The 26,137-nt window shown below is 38.0% G+C and overlaps 1 protein-coding gene and 1 pseudogene across 1 annotated transcript; both read right to left on the bottom strand.

Annotated features, from left to right (window-relative positions):
* Positions 1–16,705: 16,705 nt before the first annotated feature.
* LOC134367587 (RNA polymerase II subunit A C-terminal domain phosphatase SSU72-like) lies at positions 16,706–17,290 on the bottom strand. Its single transcript, XM_063084329.1, has one exon. It carries the CDS (start codon positions 17,288–17,290, stop codon positions 16,706–16,708), a length of 585 nt encoding a protein of 194 aa, XP_062940399.1.
* Positions 17,291–20,125: 2,835 nt separating this feature from the next.
* Positions 20,126–25,446, bottom strand: LOC134368340 (RING finger protein 145-like; annotated as a pseudogene).
* Between the last annotated feature and the right edge of the window lie 691 nt (positions 25,447–26,137).

Here is a 26,137-nt window from a genome sequence, read left to right on the forward strand (position 1 = left end):
TGGCTATTTACTTATATTTAAAAGTAGATAAATATGATCTTTGGCTATTTGCTCATATTTAAGCACAAATAAAGTTTCTTTAGTTTAATCCTAGTGACAGTAATCTATTATGTTATTTCTTGTGCTATTGCCATGATAATTTTTCAAATTATTATTTCGAGATTATTATCCTCTTGCTAGCATTCTGGAAATAGAGTGGGGAAATCGATTTGCAAAAATGGTCTTAACATTCATTTTGTAGAGGATCTTTTATTTAACTTTTGTGTTTTCAGTAATACACCTCTGCCCTCAAGTGTGCTTGGGACTCCCCTGCCTATCCTTCCCCAGTGTGGTCGTTTGGTTTTATATTTGAGAGGGTAAATTGCCTGGCTGATTGGCATTTGGTAGAGGACCTGGGGGTCTTATTCTTACACATGTTTTTGACATAATGTTTTTGTTTCTAGCTTTAGTTTCACCTATACTCCCAGAGGTACCAGGAAGCAGAAATGCCTGAGCACTTACGGAGGGCCGTGCTTCACTTCTCACTGCTAGGGTAGGACTCACTCACCTTCGTCAGGTCTGCTAAATCTGTCACATCTTTTAGCCATCAAATTTCCAAGTGTTGTTAACATTGTATCATCACTAGTTATATCTAGTTATGTTACAGGATGAGTTAACATAATTTTCTTTGTTTTCCTTACTCATCTGCGGTAAATTTTTCTTTGAGGATATTTAAAAAGATTGAGATTGAGGCAGCTACCATTATTATACAGCAATCCACAACGTAGGACTTCCCTTTTGATGGGTATTGCATTGTATGAATGCATCACAATTTATCCAAAATTTTTACAGTTTTAGAAGTATAGGTTGTTACTGATTTTTGTTATTAGAAGCAATGATACTATTGATTTTATTGCACATATATCACTGCTTACTTGTGGGGGAAGCTCTTCTTGATGCTTTCTTTTTTAAATTGCTGGATCAGAAGGTCTGAACTTTTTTATTTTAATAAATATCGCCAAATTTTCATCAAAATGGCTTCACCAATTTGTATACTCATGAACAGTATATATTAGTGCCTATTTCTATAGCCTCATAAAATGAGGATGTTATCAACTTAAAAATTTTCCAGTAAAACGGGGGGAATTTATTCTCATTTTATTTGTCATCTCCTTGGTAACAAGTAACATGGGATTTACATTCATTTAATTATAACATGTTTAACTTTATTATTTTACAAACTGTTTGTATCCTTTCCTCATTTTCTCTAATTGTTCTTTTCCTTAAAGATTTATTGGCATCTTTGTGTTATAGAAATTAACCTTTTTCATTTATATGATGCAATTGCCTTCTCTCAGTTTGTTATATGCTTTTCTGCCTTTGTTTTGTATCTTTTGCCATGCGATATTTTTAATAGTTGTGATGAAACCTTCCATTTTTCCCCATAATGTCTTCTGGATTTTAAATGCTACCTTGAAAAATTTTCCCAGCACCAAGCTTTGTAAAGATAGTGTCCTACAAAGTTTTCTATTATTTTTATCTACTAATATTCTAACTAAAAATTAACTTTCAAGGTTTTGGCAAGAAATAGGTGGCACACTAAAATTAGAATAGCTCTGGAAATGTTTAATAAAGGTAATATTGACAAACCTGAGGGCAGGGTGTAGAGAAATGACAGAACAATGCCTTACCTCGAGGCTAACACCATTCACTGCAGCGAGGCTCTGTTACCACTTCTATGCTAAAGCGATGAAAAGGAGAGAAAGCTGGGTAGGTAAGGCAAGCTGAGGGGCGTTTGACTTGGTCAAGGGACACTGCCAGTCCGTGGCAACCTTCGGAGAAGGTGCAAGGCAAAACAAAATAAATAAGTAAATAAATAAATAAATAGGGATAAATCTCATGTCAATCATACTCTTCCCTCCCCTAATCTCCTGCCAGAAACCAGAGAGCAAGGGAGGTCACTGAATTAATCAGTATAAACTAGCCTCCCAAGCAAGGTGCTCATGGGGTTAATTACAAGGAATTTTCTTACCTGATCAGTTGTGGGAGGTGTCTAGAAAGCCCTAAGTCCACAAAGCATGAGGTCAGGAAGGGAAGATCCTAAGAAGGTGGAACTCCTCAAATGTTAGGTGAAAAAAATTGAAGGAGGTCCAGGGAAAAGGCATAGCAATTGCAGGACCAGGAATTACTGCGTGCCAACCTTGCGGGCCAGCAAAGCCACAATGACAAAGTGAGTGTGAAGAAATATCTACAATTTTTCTTCCTTTCTGCTGCTTGGAGTTTCTGCTCTCAGGGAAGGCTTACAACATCATTTAAAGGGCTTCCATCGGATTAGCACATGCCCACTTAGGATACTCTTCCTTTTGATTAACTCAACAGAAACTGGTTAGAAACTTTAATTACTACTGCAAAACCCCATCACGAAAGCACCTAGATTAGTGTTTGTTTGAATAATTGGGAGAAGGTGTGCGTATGCTACAAAATGGCTACGGCCTCCCTTCTCTCCAATTCTTATTTATTTATTTATTTATTTATTTATTTATTATGAATATTGATGAGATGCAAAGCTGATTGTTCCCCCTTCTGAGCATGATGTGGTGGCCAGATTCATACTGGGGGCATATGCATTACCAGAAATTACTTTTGTACCCTTTGTCCCCTCCCAATTATTCCCCCTCCCCCCACTCGTTCCCCTCTCCCCTCAACTCGAATTTGTAGCCCTAGGAATGTTCCCTCCCTCTGTTGGATCACGGCACTACTGTGGTCTTTCTTTCCTGCCTTCCTTTCTCTCTTAGTTCCCTCATATGAGTGAGCACATGCGGAATTTATCCCTCTGTGCTTTGCTTGTTTCACTCAACATAAGTTTCTCCAGGTTCATCCATGTTGTTGCAAATGGGAGTATTTCATTCTTTTTTATGGCAGAGTAGTATTCCATGGTGTATATATACCACAGTTTCCTTATCCAATCATCCATCGACGGGCATTTAGGTTGATTCCATATCTTGGCTATTGTAAACAGAGCTGCAATAAACATGGGAGTGCAGGTATCCCTTTGACATGATGATTTCCATTCCTCTGGATGTACACCGAGAAGAGGGATTGCTGGATCATATGCAAGATCTTTCTGTAGTTGGAGGCATAACTCTGCCTGACTTCCAATTATACTATGAAGATGTTGTAACCAAAACAGCATGGTGCTGGTATAAAAATAGACATTCAGACCAGTGGAGTAGAATAGAGATCCCAGAAATCACTCCTCAGGCTTATAGCCATCTGATATTAGACAAAGGCAACAAAAATCTACATTGGGGAAAAGACTGCCTCTTCAGCAAGTGGTGCTGGGAAAACTGGATATCCATATGCAGAAGAATGAAACTAGATATGCATCTTTAACCATACACTAAAATCAACTCAAAATGGATTAAAACCTACGTATAAGACCCAAAACTGTAAAATTACAAAGGGAAAATATAGGTGAAACACTTCAGCGTTTATTTCAGGGCACAGACTTTACGATCATGAGCCTGAAAGCACAAGCAGTAAAAGAAAAAATAAACAAATGGGACTATATTAAACTAAAAAGTTTCTGCACAGCAAAAGAAACAATCAACAGAGTGAAAAGACAACCTACAGAGTGGGAGAAAATTTTTGCCAACTATGCATCTGACAGGGGACTAATATCGAGAATATACATAGAACTCAAGCAATTACACAGTAAAAAAGTTATGACACAATTAAAAAGTGGGCAAAGGAGCTGAATAGACATTTTTCAAAGGAAGGCATACAAATGGCCACCAGATACATGAAAAATTGCTCAACATCACTAGTCATCAGGGAAATGCAAATTAAAACCACATTGAGATACCACCTCACCCCAGGTAGACTGGCTATAATCAAAAAGATGGTGAATAACAAATGCTGGCGAGGGTATGGAGAGAAGGGAACACTATTGCACTGTTGGTGGGAATGTAAATTAGTACAACCATTTTGGAAAACAATTTGGAGGTTCCTTCTCTCCAATTCTTATGAGGGAATCCCTTTCGTAGCTCACAGCAGAAATTCTGCGGAGTGTAGGTAGTGTAATCAAGTTGACATGTTAAAAAGGCATCTCATGGGGTGTATAGTAGGATGTAGAAGGGTTAAATGTCACCCAGAATGGCAAACAGAAGCTAACAAGCATAAAATACGTGCTTATTATTTTAAATTGACAAAACGTGTACATATTTATTACGTACAACACGATGTTTTGAAATATGTATACATTGTGGAGAGGCTAAATCAAAGTTAGGTATTGCCTAGCGTAGGGAAAGTGAAGAAAAATGTGCAGGGCCCTTCCGATGTTCAGAATCTTGCCAAGCATTTGATGCAAATTCGCACGTGCGCCCAGGTGTTTCTTGGTTATTGTCTAATGTAATTGCCCATGTGCACTCAGGTGTACTGAGTTATGGACTTAAGTATAAACCATCAGTGTCTTTGATCCAAGATGCCCCCCACCCCTGGGATGCCCTGGAGGAGGGGTACAGGGAGGCCGCTACTGCTGCTGGAGGCTGTTGCCGCCAGGGCCCCTGGGACCCTCCGGGGGCCACTGCTGCTGCTACTGGAGGCTGCCATAAGCCTCTGCTGCTGCTGGAGTCTGCCATAAGCCGCTGCAGCTACCGCTGCTTCCGCCACCACTGCCGCAGCCGAGGACTGAGCTCATGTCATTTGCCAATGGCTCCCAGGATCTTTCCCAATTACCTAGCGTGGACCTGCATGTGAAGGGTCTTGTGAGCCAGCCTGGCATGTGAGGGGTCTGTTGACCCAGTCTGTACAATGGCTTTAAAGGGTCTGAGCCCTAGCCCTGACAATACAAATGGAAACTTATTATAACTAAAATAATGAAACTTTTTGGCTTTAGTTATGAAATACATAGCCATACAATTAGCGTAGCTATTGCCTCAGCCCTGACAAGTGGCGTAGTTGTGTAGCTTTATGACTAGAGATTATTTTATAATATTATGTAAGTATACTTGCATTCCAGGCTAGGAGTTTGGCTTTTTGCTTTTTTAAATTCAGGTACACATGTAAAATTTTAATTGACTGTCTTTTTAAAGCATTTAATTTTTTTCATTTATTTTCATACATGTTCATGCTATACAACATGATGTTTTGATGTATGTAGACATTGTGGAATAGCTAAGTCATGGTAATTAACATATTTGTTACCTCATATCCTTTTTTTCCGGCAGTGAGAACACTTAAAATGTACTCTGTGATTTTCAGATACACAATATATTGTTTTTAACTATCGTCACCATAATATTCAATCGACCTCTTGAACTCATTCCTCCTCTCAAACTGGAAGTTTATATTCTTTGGCCAACATCTTTCCAATCCCCCACCTCTCCCTCGCAATCACCCTGGCCCCTGGTAACCACCATTCCACTCTCTGCATACTGTGTCTTTCTGTGTCTGGTTTATTTTACTTAACATAATGTTCTCCAGTTTCATCCACATTGTTGCAAATGACAGAATTTCCTTCTTTTTAAAAGGCTGAACAGTATTCCATTATGTATATATACACTACATTTTTTGTACCCTTTCATCTATTGTTAGACACTTGGGTTGATTCCATATCTTGGCTATTGTGAATAATGCTGCAATGAACATGGAAGTGCAGATATCTTTGACATATTGATATCATTTCCTTTGCATATATACCCCACAGTGGGATTGCTATTTCATATGATAGTTCTATTTTTAGTTTTTTGAAAAACTTCTATACTGTTTTACATAGTGGCTGTACTAATTTACATTACTTCCAGTAGTGTGCAAAGGGTTCCCTGTTCTCCACAACACTTTTCTTTGTCTTTTTAATAGTAGCCATTTATAACAGGTGTGAGGTGATTTCAAATTGTGGTATTAATTTGTATTTCCTTGATTACTGATAGTGAGCATTTTTTCATAAGTCTGTTGGCCATTTGTCTGTCTTTTGAGATGTCTATTCAGGTTCTTTGTTCAGTTTTTAATTGGGTTGTTTTCTTACTATGGAGTTGTTTGAGTGCCTTATATATTATAGATATTGACCCCATGCCAGATGTATGGTTTGCAAATATGAGGGTACTTCAAAAATTTCGTGGAAAAGTAGAATTTAATGATAATAAGAATCTTTCTATGAACTTTTTGAAGTACTCTTGTACGTTCTCCCCAATCTGTCGGTTGTTTCTTCACTCTGTGAATTGTTTCCTTTGCCTTGCAAAAGCTTTTTAGTTTGATGTGATTCCATTTGTCTGTTTTTGCTTTTGTTACTTGTGCTTTGGGGGTCATATCCAAAAAGTCATTGCCCAGACCAATATCATGGCGGTTTCCCCCTACGATTTGTTCTAGTAGTTTTTACTATTTCAGGTCCCACATTTAACTCTTTAATCCATGTTGAGTAGATTTTGTATATGGTGTGAGATAATGGTCTGATTTTATACTTCTGTATGTGGATATCAGATTTTTCTAACATCAGTTATTGAAAAGACTGTCCTTTCCCCATTATATGCTCTTGGCATCTTTGTTGAAAAATGAATTGATTGTAAATGTGTAGATTTATTTCTGGGATTTCTGTTCTGTTCCATTGGTCTATGTATCTGTTTTTATGCCAGTACCATGCTGTTTTGATTACTATAGCTTTGCAATATATTTTGGAATCAGGTAGTGTGATGCTTCCACCATCATTTTTTATTTTATTGTTATAATAGTTTTATTTTATTATTAGTTATTGTTCATCTCTTACTGTGTGTAATTTTTAATGCTTTTCAAATTGAAACTTTGTAATTGTACATATTTATGGGATACAGCTTGATGTTTTGATACATATGTATGTTGTATAACTATCATATCATGGTATATAATGTATACCCCACTTCATGCACTTATTATTTCCTTATAACAAAAACATTTGAAGGCCTTTCTTCTAGCTATTTTGTAATATACGATAGGTGGCTATTAACCATGGTCACCCTACTGTACATTAGAACACCAGAACTTATTCCTCCTATTTAGTTGTAACTTTTTACCTATTGAACAACCTCTCTCCATCCTCCTCTCACTCCTCCCATCTGCAGTCTCTGGTAACCACTGTTCTACTCTCGGCTTCTAAGATATCAATTCTTCCTTTTCCTTTTCTTCTTCTATTTTTTAGATTCTACATGTGAGTGAGATCATGCAGTATTTTTCTTTCTGTGTCTGGCTTATTCTACTTAATATCATGTCCTCCACGTTCATCAGTGTTGTGGCACATGACCAGTCTTTTAAAATGACATTTTAGAAATGGCTTAATAGTATTCCATTGTGTATATACAACACATTTTATTTATCCATTCATCCATTGTTGGACACTTGTGTTGATTCCATATTTTGGCTATTGCGAATAGTGCTGCAATAAACATAGAGTGCAGATATCTCTTTGAAATACTTTATTAGTCCACTTTGTGTTGCTATAACAGAAATATCTGGGACTGGGTATTCTATAAAGAAGAGGTTTATTTCAATTACAATTCTGGGACAGCTACATCTGGCACGGGCCTCAGTCTTCTTCTACTTGTAGCAGAAAGTGGCGGGCAGCAAGTGGGTACAAGCAGATCACATGGCAAGAGGAAGCAAGCGAGGGAGAGAAGATGCCAGGCTCTTTTAAACAACCAGCTCTCCTGGGAACTAGTAGAGTGAGAACTCACGCATTAATCCCCCCAACAAGGGAGAGCATTAATCAGTTCATGAGAGATCTACCCCCATTACCCAAACTGCCACATTGGAGATCAGATTTCCGTGAGTTCTGGGAAAACAATACATCCAAACTCCATCGCATACTGATTTCATTGCCTTTGGATACATAAACAAGAGTGGGACTGCAGGAACATACAATAGTTCTATTTTTAATTTTTTGAGGAAACTTCATACCGGTTTTTTTTGTTTATATTGGTGACACTAATTTACAAAGCCACCAACAGTGTGCGTTTCCTTTTCTCCACATCCTTATCAGTACTTGTTGTCTTTTGTCCTTTCGATAATAGCAGTTCTAACTGGAGTGAGGTGGTATCTCATTTTGGTTTTAATTTGCATTTCTGTGAGCTAATTTTCATCTACCTGCTAGCCATTTGAATGTCTTCTTTTGAGAAACGTCAATTAAAGTTGTTGAACATTTTTATAATCAGGTTTCTTGATTTTTTGCTTTTAAGTTCCTTGTATATTCTGGATATTAATACCTTGTCAGATGTATAGTTAGCAAATATTTGCTCTGACTATGTAGGTTGTCTTTTCACTCTGTTTATTATTTCCTTTGTTCTGCAAGGGGGGGGAAGAAGATATAACAACCACAATTATTTGAAGTTGATACGACAAGCAAACAGAAAGGACATTGTTGGGGGGGATAGGGGGAGGGAGAAGGGAGGGAGGTTTTGGTGATGGGGAGCAATAATCAGCTACAATGTATATCGACAAAATAAAATTTAAAAAAGAAAAAAAGAAATAAAAAAAAGAAATTAAAAAAAAAAAACTTTTTAGTTGGATGTAATCCCATTTGTCTATTTTTGCTCCGTTGCCTGTGCTTTTGAGGACTTATTTCAAAATTCCTTGCCTGGCCCAGTGTTGTAAAGCATTTCCCCTGTTTTCCTTTATCAGTTTTATCATTTTGGATTTTACATTGAAGTCTTAAACTCATTTTGAGTTGATTTTTGTATATGTTATGAGGTAGGGGTCTATTATCTTTCTTCTGCATGTGGATATCCAATGTTCCCAGCCTGGTTTATTGAAGACACTGTCTTTTGCCCAGTGTGTGTCTTGGCACATACATCAGTTGGCTGTAGGAGTGTGAATTTATTCCCAGACTGTGTATTCGGTTTCATTGGTCCATGTTTTTTTTTTAATGTGAGTACCAGCTGTTTTGGATACTATAGCTTTGTAGTATATATTGTGAAGTCAGGCAGTGTGATGCCTCTAGATTTTTTTTGCTCAAGATTGCATTGGTAGTCTTTTTTTTTTTTTTTTTTTGTACTATAGGAATTTTAAGATTTTTCTATTTCTGTGAAGTTTTTCACTGGAATTTTGATAGGGATTGCATGTAATCTGTAGATGAGTTTGAGCAGTATGGACATTTTAGCAATATTAATTTTTTCAACCCTAAAACACAGGGCATCTTTCCATTTATTTTTGTCTTCTTTAATTTCTTTCATCAATATTTTGTAGTTTTAACTTTGAGTTTTTCACTTGCTTGGTTAAATGTATTCCTAAGTATTTAATACTTTTGTTACCTATCGTAAATGCTATTTTAAAAACATTTCTTATTAGAGAATTCATACTTTTTCAAATAATGCTATTATTTTTTACTGGTTATGAATATTCATGAGAAAAAAAGCTGATTTTCACCACTCGTGCCCATGATGTGAGGGCAAGATTCATACTGGCAGCATGGCCATTACCAGAAACTGCATTTGCATCCCGTGTCCCCCTCCCAATTATCCCCAATGTCCCTCTCCCTCCTCCTTTCCCCCCATTCCACTTTCCAACCCATAGAATCTTCTCTCCCTGTGCAAGTCCAATGCATTACTGTGGTCTTTCTTTCCTTCCTTCTTTCTCTCTTAGCTCCCACACATGAGTGAGTACATACGGTATTTATCCCTCTGTGCTTTGTGTATTTCACTCAAAATAACTATCTCCGGACTCAAACATGTTGCTGCAAATGGGAGTATTTCATTTTTTTCATGGCATAGTGGTATTCCATGGTGTATGTATACCACAGTTTCCTTATCCACTCATCCATCAATGGAAATTTAGGTTGGTTCCATGTTTTGGCTCTTGTAAACAGAGCTGAGATGAACATGGGAGTACAGGTATCCCTTTGACATGATGATTTCCATTCCTCTGGGTATATACCCAGAAATGGGATTACTGGATCATATGGAAGACCTATCTGCAGTTGTTCGAAAAACCTCCATACTGTTTTCCGTAGTGATTGTACATTCCCTTCTCTCCACACCCTCACCAGCACTTGTTATTCACCTTCTTTTGGATCACAGCCAGTCTAACGTGGGTGAGGTGGCATCTCGATGTAGTTTTAATTTGCATTTCCCTGATGACTAGTGATGTTGAGCATTTTTTCATGTACCTGTTGGCCATGTGTATGTCTTCCTTTGAAAAATGTCTATTCAGCTCTTTGCCCATTTTTTACTTGGGTTATTTGTGTTTTTTACTGCATTTTTGCTTGAGTTCCTTGTATATTATGGACATTAGTCTATTGTTGGATGGATGTATAGTTAGCAAAAATTTTCTCCCACTCTGTAGGCTGATGTTTCACTCTGTTGATTGTTTCCTTTGCTGTGTAGAAGCCTTTTAGTTTGATATAATCCCATTTCTTTACTTTTTACTTTGGTGCTTGTGCTTTTGGGCTCATGTTCATAAAGTTTGCACCCAGATCTAGTTGTTGAAGTGTTTCACCTATATTTTCCTCTAGTCATGTTACAGTTTCAGTTCTTGTACTTAAGTCTTTAATCCACTTTGAGTTGATTTTAGTGTACGGTGAGAGGTTCATATCTAGTTTCATTCTTCTGCATATGAAAACTGCTATAGCCAGTTTTCCCAGCACCACTTGTTGAAGAGGCATTCTTCTCCCCAATGTAGATTTTTGTTGCCTTTGTCCAATATCAGATGGCTATAAGCCTGAGGGGTGATTTCTGTGTTCTCAATTCTAGACCACTGGCCTGAATGTCTATTTTTATACCAGTACCATGCTGTTTGGGTTACAATACCTTTGTAGTATAATTTGAAGTTAGGTAGTGTTAGGCTTCTGGTTTCTTAAACAACTACCAGTAGATCTTCCATGTGATCCAGCAATCACACTTCTGGGTGTATGCCCAGAGGAATGGAAATCATCATGTCGAAGGGATACCTGCACTCCTATGTTCCTCACAGCTCTGTTTACAAGAGCCATGACATGCATCCAACCTAAATGTCCATCAATGGATGATTGGATAAGGAAACTGTGGTTTACATACACCATGGAATACTACTCTGCCATAAAGAAGAATGAAATACTCCCATTTGCAACAACATGCATGAGCCTGGAGAAACTTATGTTGAGTGAAATAAGCAAAGCACAGAAGGATAAATACCACAAGTACTCACGTCATATGTGGGAGCTAAGAGAGAAAGAAGGAAGGGAAGGAAGACCACAGTAGTGCTTTGTACTTGCACAGGGAGCGAACATTCTATGGGCTACAAAGTGGAATGGAGGGGAAGGGGGGTAGGGAAGAGAAGTTGGGGACAATTGGGTGGGGGAAACAGGGTACAAATTCAATTTGTGTAATGGGTATGGAGTCAGTATGAATCTGGCCCCTACATCATGTGCATGAGGGGTGACAATCGGCTTTTTATCTGATGAATATTCATAGCCAATAATGAAAAAAAAGATCAGATGGTATAGTTGTGAGACCAACATCTTCCACTTGGTCTTTATTTTAATATGTTGTATATATGCTTATACATGTACAAAACCTCTTTAAGTGCCTTATTTTTCTAGTTGGATTATAACTTTTCCAAAGATAGAAAAATATTGTATTCCGTTGTATAATTTAGAATATTTAGCATTGTATTGTTCACATTGAAAATTCTTGATGAACCCCTTTATAGTTGTTGGTTTGCTTCAAGTTCAAGTACCATATTATTGCCATAAACATCGTATGACCCTTAGCATAAGATAAACAACCATGTAGTTAATTATACAATATTATTGCAATAAATAAAGCAATGTGTGACCATTCACTGAGAACTACCAATGAAACAAACGAAATATTGAAATTTTCGGATATGAAAAATTAAATTAGTCTGTTCATTTGCCATTGGCTTACAGATGTTAAATAGAGGTAGAAAAGGGGGGGGGACTTATGAGGAACTGGTCAAAGGACACAAAGAATGATTGTGTATTGTAATGATGACTAAGCTAACTATACTGATCTAACCACCACACATTGTAGAAAATTATTCGAAATCAACCTTTTACTCCACATGTATGTATGATTAAAAGAATATATATATATGTGTGTGTAATTCCCTTTGTGTAATACTTTATTTGAAAATGGTGAAACTATGTTTTTAAAAACTCAAATAGCATTTTTTAATTATAACAGAAATGCACTATTATCTACATATGTATATTTAGTATAAATATATATGTAATAAAATAACTATTTTTTTTTAAATGTCTGATTTTACTTTAAATATAATTGTCTCCTTTGTCTTTGTGATGATAACCCATTTATCCAAAAATTGGGATAGAGAGTTCGAATACACGTTGATGCAAAAATTCAGATTTCTGGATCAAAGCTAAAATTATTCTGTCAAAGCTGTTACTTTTACCTTTCTTTATAATTCTCAGGTAACATTACTTAAGTTGATAGTAATGTCTGAGCAAATAAAGGTTCACAACAGGGATGCATTAAAATCTAAATAACTAATATTAAATTACTTTCAAAAAAATTATAAAATTGTGTAGATCTATTGAATTGTTGTAATACTATCCTCTAGTAAACCAGGGTCCCTTGGGGAGTAGTTGATTTTTGTGATGCAAATGGGAATGTGCAAGCTGGACCTATATATCTTGTTGTCTTTAAATAGTCTAGGGGTACGAGACACAGGAGCCAGTTCAAATGAGCTACCAATTGCCAAGCTGTGACAGTATGATCATCAAAGAGAGAATTATTATCTTTAGTTAAAACCAGACAAGTCTATGAAATGCCAAGCGTCTATAATGTACTCAAAGGGGAAAATTATTATTTCTTCCTTTTCAAATGACTAGTACTATACTCAGCTGATTTTATGAGGAGAAGATTCCAGACTGACTGAACACAGTTTGTTGAGGCATTCCGTATACAGGTATGAAAAACTAACCAATCGACCTATATGAACCGTGCCATGTTCTACTGTCTGAAGATTAGAGCCACATGAAAAATGGTGTCATATATCCCTGCCAAAGGCCATACCTAGTCCTGTTCACCGCCTAAACTGTAATAAAGAACGTGCTTTACTGGATGTAAGATCCCGCGTTCTCATTTCATAGTGCATTGTTCAGCATTAACACCTCAGGGAGAGATTTGTGAGTATTTCTGACAGAGCAACAGTCAGCACAGGACCGAACCAGAACCTTCCTATATTGAAAAGGCTCAGCCCCAGCTTCAGGTTCAGTCTCCTCATGAGCAAATATAATTAGCATTTTTAGAAAAGAATGTCCGTGTAATTGCCCTCATGTCAGGAGAAAACAATGTCCTATGAAATATCCGCTATGAATTTACCTGTGTATAACAATCACCCTAGAGGTTGCTGGTTTATGTCAGTGAATCTCAGATTTAAAAAATGCCATTCCACAGGGAAGGAGAAGAGAATTTGGCAATGCAGAGAGAAAGGGGCTCGCTACAACTGAGTGAGTACGTTAATCTTCATGAAATTGATCAGCTTCCATCTGCTTCCTGCTAACGTCTTTTTGTTTCACAAGTTCAAGGACATAAAGACTGTGCTACTGTCTTTGTGGCCGATCAGTATGTTAGAGATTTAATTATCTAAATGTTGTGTCTGTGCCAATATTCCCCATAGTTCTAAAGAAATGTTCCTATGATGCAGTAACTTTCACTTGGTGTGATAATACATGTCATTCAAAAAATGTTGAGTAAAAGCTACCTTAACTGTAGTAAAAGTATGGGAGTTAACTGAATTTTCTGAGTGGGGAAAGAAAGGGCTTATGTATACTACAGATGACTAATAACACAGACAACTCCTCAGACCAAATGACAAGAAAACAATGTAGTCATATGGATCTCAATATTAATTAATCCAGTAAGAAGGATTATGTGACATTATTAATGAATCATGGCACATATACATTAAAAATAATTCAGAACTTATCCATAATACAAGTGGTCTTCAACAAGTTCATGGAAAAGTATGTATTATCATTTAATTGCACTTTTCCGTGAACTTTTTGAAGTACCCTTGTATAACCAGTCATAGTAATATAGAAGCTTTCATATTTTGAGACTAATATTGGTATAATTAGTCTGGGGCAATATGTTAAAAAAAATAAGAACTGAAATTGTTCAAGGTAACAAAACTATAGTAAAAATGATTTTCTCCTTACATCTGAAAAACGTTGATTAAAATCTACTAACTATACCTACCGAAACAAAAAAACCCTAAAATACATTAAAAACTTAAATGTTTTCAAAAAGGCATTAAACGATGTATTGTGTAAGTCATATGTGTGTGTGTGTGTGTTTGTATAAATTAAAGAATAATTTTGTTCCATCTTCGTTAAATTTAAAATTAAAGTATAGGTCACACGTTCTTTAAAGTCCTAGGTTATTTATTATTCAAAGGGATAAGGAGGACTAAATGGAGTGGCTACGTTTGGTAGTGTGGAGAACACAATGGAAGAAGAACTTTAAGCCAAGGGGAATAAAGATTTTCCTTTAACTTTGAATGAATACATGATCTGTCTCTTGTAAATATAACGACAGTTTCCATTGTATGTTTGGTCTTTAATGGTTGAGAGAGCCTGTAATATGAAATTTTTAACTACAAAGGCTATAGTCTGTAACCTCAGTGTTTACATTTATTGCAGCAACTATACTTTAAATATTTCTTATAGAAATGTGTTTGTATTTCTAAAGTTAAAAACGGTAGAACTTCAAATTTCTCATAGGAAAGTACATTTGCTTAAAAAACATCGTGATAACAAACCCATTTTCCGTTAACTCGCTGGCCTTATTACCATTTGCTTCAACATAAATGTTCTCGCCTGTTAGAAAAATGTATAGACTTATAATCTGAGTTATTTTTCTACTTGTGTGTTGTTCAAATAAAATAAATGCTGTTTACAGATGCTGTTTTTCTTCACTAATGAAAGGAAAAAAATATTAGTTTTTCCACATAACTCAGAGATGAAAAGCAAAAAGAAAAAAATACAAAACACCTTAATTTAAAAGTTGAACGTTTGGGCCGAGCCCGTGGCACACTCGGTAGAGTGCTGCGCTGGGAGCCCGGCGACGCTCCCGCCGCGGGTTCGGATCCTATATAGGAATGACCGGTGCACTCACTGGGTGAGTGCCGGTCACGAAAAAAACGACAAAAAAAAAATTAAAAATAAAATAAATAAATAAATAAATAAAAGTTGAACGTTAGTCATGTTTGATCCTAGACCTGCCACTGGGAAGTGTTCACTGGTTCTGTCTACAATTCAAGTTCTGACCTACTAACATTACACACTGGGTCCTATTTCGCCCTCCCTTGACATTTCCGTCTTTTCTCTTCAGCTCCCTTGCTTCCTACATCCAAAATATCATGGCATTTCTTAAAAGGCGATTCATGACTACAGACCTTACACACATTGGGTATTATCAGATTTGCGTACGTGTGTGTATGTCTACACACCCAGTCTGATGGGAAAGGGTCTGCTATATCAATATTTTTTAAAATTGTGGTAAAATACACGTAGAATCTTTAGCATTTTAACCATATGTAAATGTGTGATTCAGAGGCATTAAATAGCTTCATATTATTGTGTAAACCTCATCAGTGTCTTAGTCTGTTTGGATTGCTAAAACAAAATACTTTAGACCAGGTCATTTATAGCAACAGAAATTTATTGCTCACAGTTCTGGAAGCTGGAAGTTCCAGATGAAGGTACCAGCAGATTTGGTGTCTGGTAAGGGTTGTTCCTCATGATGGCACCTTCTATGTATTTTCATGTGACAGAAGGGACAGACAGTGTATTCTGACATGGTAGGAGGAGGAAACCGGCTCCCTCAAGCCCTTTTATAAAGGTACGAATCTCATTCATGAGGGATGAGCCCTCATGACCTCATCACCTCCCAAAAGTTTCACCTCTTAATACCATCACCTTGGAAGTCAGGTTTCAACATATAAACTTTAGATTCTTTTATTTTTTCTGGCCAGTAAGGGGATGGAACCCCAGACCTTGGTGTTAAACATCTGAATTTTAGAGGAACACAAACATTTGGACTGTAGCACTATCTATACGTGTAACTTTAAAAAATTCATTCTTAAACACAAAACTCTGAACCTGATAGCATAGTGCACAGTAGCTAGACAAGAGGCTCTTGAATGTTTTTGCCACAAAGAAATGATAAATGCACGAGGTGACTGATACATTAAGTACCCGTCTGATTATTATACAACATTATATATGTAACAAAACAACAGATTGTACCCCATAAATATGTAGCATAAATCAGAATCAACTTCCTTTTTTTTTTTTTTTTTTTTTTTTTGACCAGTAGCATCCACTTACTGGACAATTCCAGGCTCTTTCCTAATAAGATGCAGCCCGAGGCTTTATTCGGGTATTTCTACAGTCCAGCCAGTTAGGGGAGAAGAAAAGGGAAAGGCACGCACAACCACAGACGCACATATGTTGGGGGAAATGTACTATAAACCATTTTTTCTTCTTTTTTTTGGTTATAGACAAAAAACTCTGTTATCTATATTTTATTCATAAGTAAAAGGGGAATAGAAAAAACTTGTTTTTAATCTGGTATTTAGGTATGTCTTCCCATTTCACATGTACAGGTTATTCAAGTAACAGTGCTGTCTACCGAGGCAATACCTAAAAGCCAAAAGAAATACTAGGAAGGAAAAGTCCTAACAATTGGAAGTTCAAGAAGATACCTTCAGGAGGCTGAGCCACGAGTGGCCAGAAGCATCAGTAGAAGCACACGGTGTGCAGAAAGGTCTTGCCGTTCTTCTTCTCCAACTCCTTCAGCATCTCCTCCATCTTGTTGTCCATGTCCTCCAGGAGCTGAAGACACTGGCAGATCTCACAGATGAGGAACGCTCCAAGGGTGGCCTCTTCTTGGTTGTCTTGGATGTCCACGTTGACCACGTGCACTGGCTGGCAGGTCTCCTGTTCTCTGGAAGTGAGATGTTCTACCACCTTGTCGTAGACTCTCTCTTCACACGTGAGGATCAGATCAAACACATCGTTGCAGCTCTGGAACCTTTCTGGCCGGGGCTTGATTCTCCTATTTCTGTCCAGCATATACAAAATGCCATTGCTTGTATAGAATTCTTTGTCTTTCCTAAGAAGATCATTGTACATCTGATCATATGTGGTACTGAAATCATAAACATTCGGCTTGTGGGGTGTTGATCCTGGAAGCTTCACGCGAGTTGCTGTTCCAAAGGACCGGACATTGAATCCTCGTTTGCTGAGGACGTTGTGTGCCTCCATGCTCCGATTCTGGTTGCTTGAGTCCACCACAGCCACCCTCAGTGGTGACGAGTGCATGGCGACAGCAGCTCTGTCAGCTCCGCTCAGCTCCAGGACGCCCTCCCGGCTGTGGGTCTTCAGCGTGAGCAAAATGGCGGCGGTGGCGGCCGGAAGTCAGGTAGAAGGAAGCTTCAGCTGTGACGCAACACATGGGGACGAGCCACACAGGGGGACGCACAGCAGGGCGTCTGCAAGGCGCCCGGAAGTCCTCCCTGGGGTCCCGAGCACCAGGCCTGGGCCAGAGAGGAGGCCCCGCCCCTCGGGCCTCCAGGCCAGCTCCCTGCAGTCTGTTCATGTGCTGCCTGCTGGTCAGGCGCATTGCGCCAGCCTCCCGATCTCACAGCGACCTGCGCCAGCGCTGAGAGTCTCATTCCTGTTATGGCTGAATAATATTGCCTTGTATATATAGATCACATTTTGTTTATCCATGCATTTGTTGATTTGACACCTTTGTTGCTTTCACCTTTTCTCATTTGTGACGACATGAATGAACCTAGAAAGCGTTATGTTTAGTGAGATAAGCCAGGCACAGAAAGAAATAACTGCATAATCTACTTATATTTGGAATCAAGAAAAAATGAACTCATAACAGCAGAGGGTACAATGGTGGTTACTAGGGACTAAGAAAGGGCAGGGCATGGGGAGATGATGGTTAAAGAGTACAAAACTTTAGTTAGGCAAGAAGAACAAGTTCTGCAGATCTACTGAGCAGTATGGTGACTGTAGTTAATAATACTGTATTTCATACCTGAAAATTGCTGAGTGCATCTTAAATGTTCTCACCATTAAAAATGGTAAGTATGTGAGGTGATGGATATGTTAATTATCTTGATTAATCATTCCCCAATGTACACATATATTAAAACATTACATTGTATACCATAAATATATATAATTTTCATTTTATAATGAAAAAATATAAAAATAGGCCAATAACCAAGTATAAAGGAAGAAATCTCAAACTATTATTGTAGAACTGTGTATTTCTCCCTTCAGTTCTGCCAGTTTTTTGCTCCATATATTTTGGTGCTCTGTTGTTATGTGCCTGTCTGTTTCTGATGGGTTCACACATTTATCAATATTTAATGTCCTTCTTCGTCTCTGAAAGTCCTTAACTTAAAGTTTATTTTTTCTGATATTAGTAGAGCCATGGAATATGCTTCTGCATCCTTTCACTTTCAACCTTTTGTCTTTGAATGTACAGAGTATCTTGTAGACACCATATAGTTGGATCATTTTTCAATCCATTCTGCCTATTTTTTCCATTCTACCCTTTAAAGGTGCTTTAGTTCACTTATATGCACTGTAGTTACTGATAAAGGCATACTTACTTCTACTGTTTTACTATTGGTTTTCTGTAGGTCTTATACCTTTTTGGTTACTCAGTCCCTCCACCACAGCCTTCTTTCATGCTTAATTGATTTTTGTTAATGTACTGTTTTGATTCCCTTTAAATTTCCATTATCATTATCATGACTTTTGCAAGAATCATTTTATTATAATCACCAACACCACCACCATTATCCTTATATTTATTATTACCATTTTCTTTTTCTAAAATTAATTTACTTATTTTAATTGACCCATTGCAATTGTACAAGCTTATGGGATACAATCTGATGTTTTTTTTTAAATCTTCAAATTTAAATTTATTAAGACATTCAGCTATGTCCGTCAGTCTACATCCAAATTTGCTACTAAAAATTAAGTCACGTACCACGTTAGGAATACTGAGTCTGAAAAACACTTTTTGAGCCAGCCTATTGTATAAACAAATGACTAGTTTCTTTTCATATCAAAATTCCCATAAAAAATTACATTCGCCCTCCCCAGTTCTACCTGTAGTCACGATGAAGGTAAAAATTTAAATATGACACATCCTTGTCAAAAAAGGTTGCAAAGTCTATTAACAGCTTTAAATGTGGCATTTGCAGAGTGTGATGATACAGTTATGTACTTACCGCCAAAGTGAAAATATAGTCATAACTTAACATTGTTTTGGTTCAATTGCAAGAATTAAATATTACACAGGATTGAAAAGTACACTCAGGGCCTTCATCAGTGACCTAAAGCCCTTCCCACTTAGGTCTCCTTCACTGAAGCGGACTCCAAAGTGTTCATTAGAGAGTTTTAGTTTACTTCACAGAGCCAGTGAAGTATACAAAATATTAACAAAAGTTCCATATATAGCAAAATATTGAAGATTCTGTCATACAGTTCCAGAGTCTCAGGTTACATGAATGCACTCGCAAGGGCCTGGTGTCCACGCACCCCTCCCCTAAAGCACATATAAAGTATGAGCGTGTTCCAATCTTTGAATACAATCAATGCTTCTCCGATTTCATTTAAGTGCTGTACAAAACTCAATCACCTGGCTGAGTTCCAATTAACTGAGGGAAAAGGGGATGGAGAAAAGGGCTAATCACTACTCATACTTTATAACAAGAATGATCCTGTCCCCATAGAAAGTGAAATATCAGTTCCACTTCTGCTTGCTTCTTCCCATGCTGTCTTTATGCTCTTTATCCTCATTTCCTTAGCCCCGCTTAAACATTCAAATCTAATTTTATTTATCCCTCACAAATCAGGGGCAGTTTCTGAAGTTGCTGAGGTTGAGTTTTCTTGGCAAACCTCTACAAAACATCAACACAGAACATATAAATACATTTTGATTAGCACACATTGCAGAATTTCTCCCACAATGTCAGGGGATGAAAGCAGGTTGTCTCCACTGAGAGTACTTCCTGCATTAAGATCCTTGGAATGTCAGTTTCTTGCCTAATCATTTCTTACATTCATTCCTCAAATCTGAGCAGGAATCTGTTTTGAGTTCTTCTAGAAAGAATCAAAGCATCATTTCCTCTTCTTTTCCTTGGCTAACTCAACAGGATGTGCTTCGTCTTTTGCACTATGAGGATCTTGTTTGGGGTCAATAGCCCCTTCCTGGCTATCTGATCTTCTGGCACCGCACTCATTATTGTCCCTAGAACCTTCCTGTATCTTGGTCCCTGGAGGCTGCTCTTGTTCTGGGGGGTTCAGTGCCTTCCTGAAGCATGACATTTTGCTCAGCTGCAGCAGGAGGCTGTGGAACTCATTCAGTTCCTAATCCTGGAAGCTGGGAGGACTTTTTGAGGTGGCAATGGCACAGAGGGCAGGTCTTCTGGACATACAGCCATTTCTTAAGATAGCCTACATGGAAGAAATGACTGCAAGGCATGATCACAGCAGATTTCATGTCCTGCTAACAGATGGCACAAATATTGTGTTTCTCAAGCTGCTCTTTTGTAGCAATAGGTACTGATTTAATCTTATTCACAGCATCCCTGTGGAGAAGAAAGCTCTCCCACTGAAGCTGGGCCTGAAGCCACACATTACACTAGGAATAAATGAAGATGATCATTTAGCCTATCACTGTCCATTCTCCCAAGATGGTCTCTGAGACGCCATAAGCCACCACACAGAAACTCCACAAGAAACTCCAGCAGGCAGTAAGTGCCATTCGCGTAGCAGATGATATGATCCGTATTTTCTACTGGCTCTTTTCTGAATTCCTCCACCATAAATAAGACTTAAAAAAGTGTTCCTAGAACTTGAAGACAGGTGAGATTGCTGCTGGAAATAATAATAAGAAGCTAAAAGTGCATGTGGGAAAACTGGCAAATGATATAAGCTGTATAAATCAGTAAAAATAAATGAAAGCTTACGGCATGGAAGTGTTTCCATAAACTCTTGTCTCTAGATGCTACCAGTGCCAAAACAATAGGACCTGTAATTTCTATTATAGACTGAAGGATAGAAGCCACAGCAATGAAGAGACTAATACTGAGCAGGAATGCCCGGTGAACAACCTGTAGTTCTATCAACCCAGTCTGCACCGCCGGGATTAACAGCGTTACTCCTTCCGTCATGCCCCAATTCATGGCAGGATCATTTACAAAAGCTCGATAACCTTGCATGTAAAACTTGCAGAGTGTCAGAACACCCAAGGCGACAAAAGACACTGTGAAGACCAAACCCAAAAGAGAATACGGAGTGAGGCAACGTTCAGCAATATTTGTCAGAAAAAGGAAAAGAGGCCTCTCATGTGATGCAGGCTAATCTCGAACACTGAAATAGGAGTAAATGTAAAGAGCAAATAAGACGAGCCAGAAAACCATGAAAAGGTCGAGGACTACCAGTTGATTCCACAGGGAGATTCTCAAGGCTAGAAGGCCATTTACCTCCACAACCTGAACCAATTCTCTGTATGTAGACTTAGCAAGGTTATAAGGTACTAGAAGATTAGACACAAGAAAATAGAGAACTTCCAATCCAGTAAAAATGATAGCAAATTTGTTTATGTTAACAATAGTCTCCAGAGGGACAAGGCCGAGTCATGCTAGCGAGGAAGCATGTGAGCTGAAAAGAGCCAGATCTGCTTCGTTTTCATGACACATGAGAATAAAGTACACACCCTCAACTGACCTATTAAGGCTATGGTGAACCGATTCATGGAGAGAGGTTCTAAATACATTGGTCCTTCATAGGCGGACTCCAGTTCACTCCTAACATAGTCCCTGGAGATTTGACGTCCAGCATAATGTAGGGCAGTCAAAGAATATAGATAAATCTGGATCATATGGAAGTTCTTTGTGCAGTGGTTTGAGGAACCTCCATACCATTTTCCATAAAGACTGCACCAATTTACAGTCCCACCAACAGTGTAGGAGGGTTCCCCTTTCTCAGCATCCTCGCTAGCATTTGTTATTCTCAGTCTTTGTAAGAATAGCCAGTCTAACTGTGGCGAGATGATATCTCAGTGAGGTTTTGATTTGCATTCCTTGGATGCTGAGTAATGTTGAGCATTTTCATGTGTCCGTTGGCCATTCTTATATATTCCTTTGAGAAATGCCTATTCAGCTCCTTTGCCCATTTTTTAATTGGGTTACTTGTTTTTTTACTGTTAAGTTGTTTGAGTTCCTTGTATAGTCCGGATATTAATCCTTTGTCGTATCCATATTTTGCAAATATTTTCTCCCACTCTGTTGTCTTTCACTCTGTTAATTGTTTCTTTTGCAGATACTACAGATAGAACTGCCATATGACCCAGCTATCCCACTGCTGGGCATCTACCCAAAAGAATGGAAATTATCATGTTGAAGGGACACCTGTACTTCCATGTTTATTGCAGCACTATTTAAAATAGCCAAGAGTTGGAACCAGCCAAAATGTCCATCATTGGACTAGTGGATAAGGAAAATGTGGTATATGTATACCATGCAATATTATTCTCCTATAAAAAAGAATGAAATCCTGCCATTTGCAGCAACGTGGATGAACTTAGAGAACATTATGTTAAGTGAAACAAGCGAGACACAGGAAGAAAAATGCCACGTGCTCTCACTTATATGTGGGAGCTAATAAAAATAAATAAACAACAAAAAAGATACAACAATCACAATAATTCATTGAATTTTTTGAGAGAAGAGAAGAGAGCTGAGGTTGCCAAGGGTATAAAGGGGGAGAGGAAGGGGGAAAGGGCCACGAAAATCAATTCCATTCAATAATGGTAAATAATAATAATAATAATAATAATAATAATAATAATAATAATAATACATAAATAAAGCTGAACCAGATGCTGCCTGGGCACGGTTAGTAGCACAACACTTAAGATATAAACTACATAATGCATATTAAGAGCCAAATACTTATATTGGAAAAGAGGGTTGTTATTGAGGCTACTTCTTTGGATTTGCTGGAAAAAGGAGCTGACATCCCATCCGTACAGAAAATCCAACAGCATGGTGCTTGGTACCCTCAGGTTCACGTTGAACACTGCCTCCAGTTTCTGTCTCCTCTCCAGCTGGGTTCATTTATTTTTTTTCCCCTTGGAGAAGACCTCGGGCCGCAGCTTCCCTCCCTGCAGGGCGGCGCTGCCGGCGGGAGGGCTCCGAAACTCCTGGCTCTCTCACCAGCCTTACTGTTGTCCTCAGGCGGCGATGGCGGCGGCGGCAGCGGCGGCAGCGGGGTTCCAGGACAGTGCGGCTCACAGCGGCGGCTCTTCCGCGCTGGGCCTTGGTTGTTGTGTTTTGGGAGGTGGTGCAGGGAGCGGTGGCGACAGCGGCCAGATGAATGAGGTCACCGCCCGAGCCCCTCAATAGCCTGTGGTGGTGGCGGCGGCTGCCATGGCCTCCTGCTCTCGCTGCTCCCACCCCGGCGCTCTGCCACAATGTGATGTTTTGATACACACATACGTTGGTTGCATAATGATCGGATCAGGGTGGTTAATGTAACCGTGTCCTCCTGAACTTATCATTCCTTTGTAGTGAAAACATTCAAAAGCTTCTGTGATATGCAAAAGTTAACTGTTAACCATAGTCACTCTACTTGCAACAGAACACCAGAACATACTGATCCTAGTTGTGATTTTGTATATGTTGGTCAACTTCTCCCTGTTTTTCCTCCCTCCCCCACCCCCACCCCCTTCCCGGTCTCTGGTAACGACTGTTGTACTCTCTGCTTCTATAATATCGACCTCTTTCAGAAAGGACATTGTTGGGGGGGGGGGGAGGGAGAAGGGAGGGAGGTTTTGGTGATGGGGAGCAATAATCAGCTACAATGTATATCGACAAAATAAAATTTGAAAAATAAAAATTAAAAAAAAAATAATAAAATAAAATAAAATAAAAAGGAAAAGCAAAAATATATATATAATATCGACCTCTTTTTAACTTTTTTTTTTTTTTTTTGATTCCACATACGAGTGAGTTCGTGTGGTATTTGGCTTTCTGTGCCTGGCTTACTTCATTTAACATGATGACCTCCAGGACCATCCATGTTGCTGCACATGACAGGATTTCATTCTTTTTTTCTTTTTTTTTTTTTTGGCTGGATAGTATTCCATTGTGTATAGATACCACATTTTAAAAAATCCATTAATTTGTTGTTGTACACTTAGGCTGAGTCCTTATCATGGCTATTGTAAACTGTGCTGCAATAAACTTGGGAGCGCACATATATCTTTGACATACTAATTTGTTTTCTTTGGATGTGTTCCTAGTAGTGGGATTGCTGCATCATATGGTAGTTCTACTTTTAACTTTTTGAGGAACCTTCATACTGTTTTCCATAGTGGCTGTACTAATTTACATTTCCACCAACAGTGTATAAGAGTTCTCCTTTCTCCAAATCTTCCCAGGATTTGGTCTTTTTTGTCTTTTTGATAATAGCCATTTTAACTGGGGTGAGATGATACCTCATTTTGGTTTTAATTTGCATTTCCCTGATGATTAGTGATATTCAGCATTTTTTCATATACCTGTTGGCCTTTTGTATGCCATCTTTTGAGAAATGCCAATTCAGATCTTTTGCCCACTTTTTAATTGGATTATTTGTTTTTTCGTTGTTGAGTTTTTTGAGTTCTCTCTGTATCCTGGGCATTAACCCCTTGTCAAATGCATATTTTGCAAATATTTTCTCCCGTTCTGAAGGTTGTTGCTTTACTCTGTTGATGGTTTCCTTTGCTGTGCAGAAGCTTGTGAGTTCCATGTAATCTCATTTGTCTATTTTTCCTTTTGTCGCCTATGCTTTTGGGACCATATTCATAAAGTCATTGACCAGACCAATGTCATGGAGCATTTTCCCTATGTTTTCTTCTAGCAGTTTCATAGTTTTGAGTCTTATATTTAAGTCTTTCATCCATTTTGAGTTGATCTTTGTATATGGTGACAGATAGGGGTATAGATTTATTTTTCTGTATGTGGCCATCCAGTTTTCCCAGCACCATTTACTGGAGAGCAATGTCACTATTATTACTAGCATCAACAGCACCAAACATCATCATGAATATCATTACCATCCACATCATCATCATCGACTCCTTCATTGTCATCACCATCATCAAGTCCATCATCTACACCATTACTAGCATAAGCATATCATCACCATCACCATCATTACCAGCATCAACAGCACCAATATCATCTTTAACAACTTTATCATCATCATCATCATCATCATCATTCTTCCCATCTTTATCAGCATAAGCATATTCATCACCACCAATACAATAACTGCCATCTTCTTTAATTCCATCATCACACTTACCGCAGTCATCATCATTATCATTATCATCTGTACAACCACCATGGTCACCATCATCTCATCATCATAACTGTCATCCTCACCACCATTGCTATCATCATCTTCTTAATTATATTGATAACAATTCTGTGACTGGCAATAATAGTGATGGTTGAATAATAATGAAGATGATGAGGATGATGGTAGTGATGATAATGGCAATAATGATGGTAATAATTGTAATGAAATGATGATGGTGATAATAACAGTGATAGTGATGATGGCGGTTATTATGGTGATGAAGGTGATGATGATGGTTATGATAATTGTAATAAAGAAGATGAAAATAATAATGATGGTGATGATGGTAGAAATGATTAATATGACGGTGATAACCATGGTGGTGATGATGTAAAAGATGATGACAGCGATGACGATTATGTAGATAATTCTGAGAATGATGATGATGAAGATGATGATATGGTGGTAAGAATGAATATGGTGAAATAGTGATGATGATGATCTCTTAAAATCATGATGGTCACGGTAAGTGCAAGTCCGATGAAGCTAATGATAATGATGAAGATAAAAATGGTTATGATTCTGCAGTGAAGATGGTCATGGTAATGGTGATGGAGATATTGAAGTTGATAATGGGAGTGACGATTATGATGATGATGGTAACAATGTAGATGATAATGGTGATAAAAAAGATGATGCTTATGATGTGTGTGAAGATGATGGTAAAGATGATAATAGTGATTTCAATGGTGATTTGAATAGTTCATGGTAAAGATGATA

The sequence above is a fragment of the Cynocephalus volans genome, chromosome X (assembly GCF_027409185.1).
Source record: "Cynocephalus volans isolate mCynVol1 chromosome X, mCynVol1.pri, whole genome shotgun sequence".
NCBI lineage: Eukaryota > Metazoa > Chordata > Mammalia > Dermoptera > Cynocephalidae > Cynocephalus > Cynocephalus volans.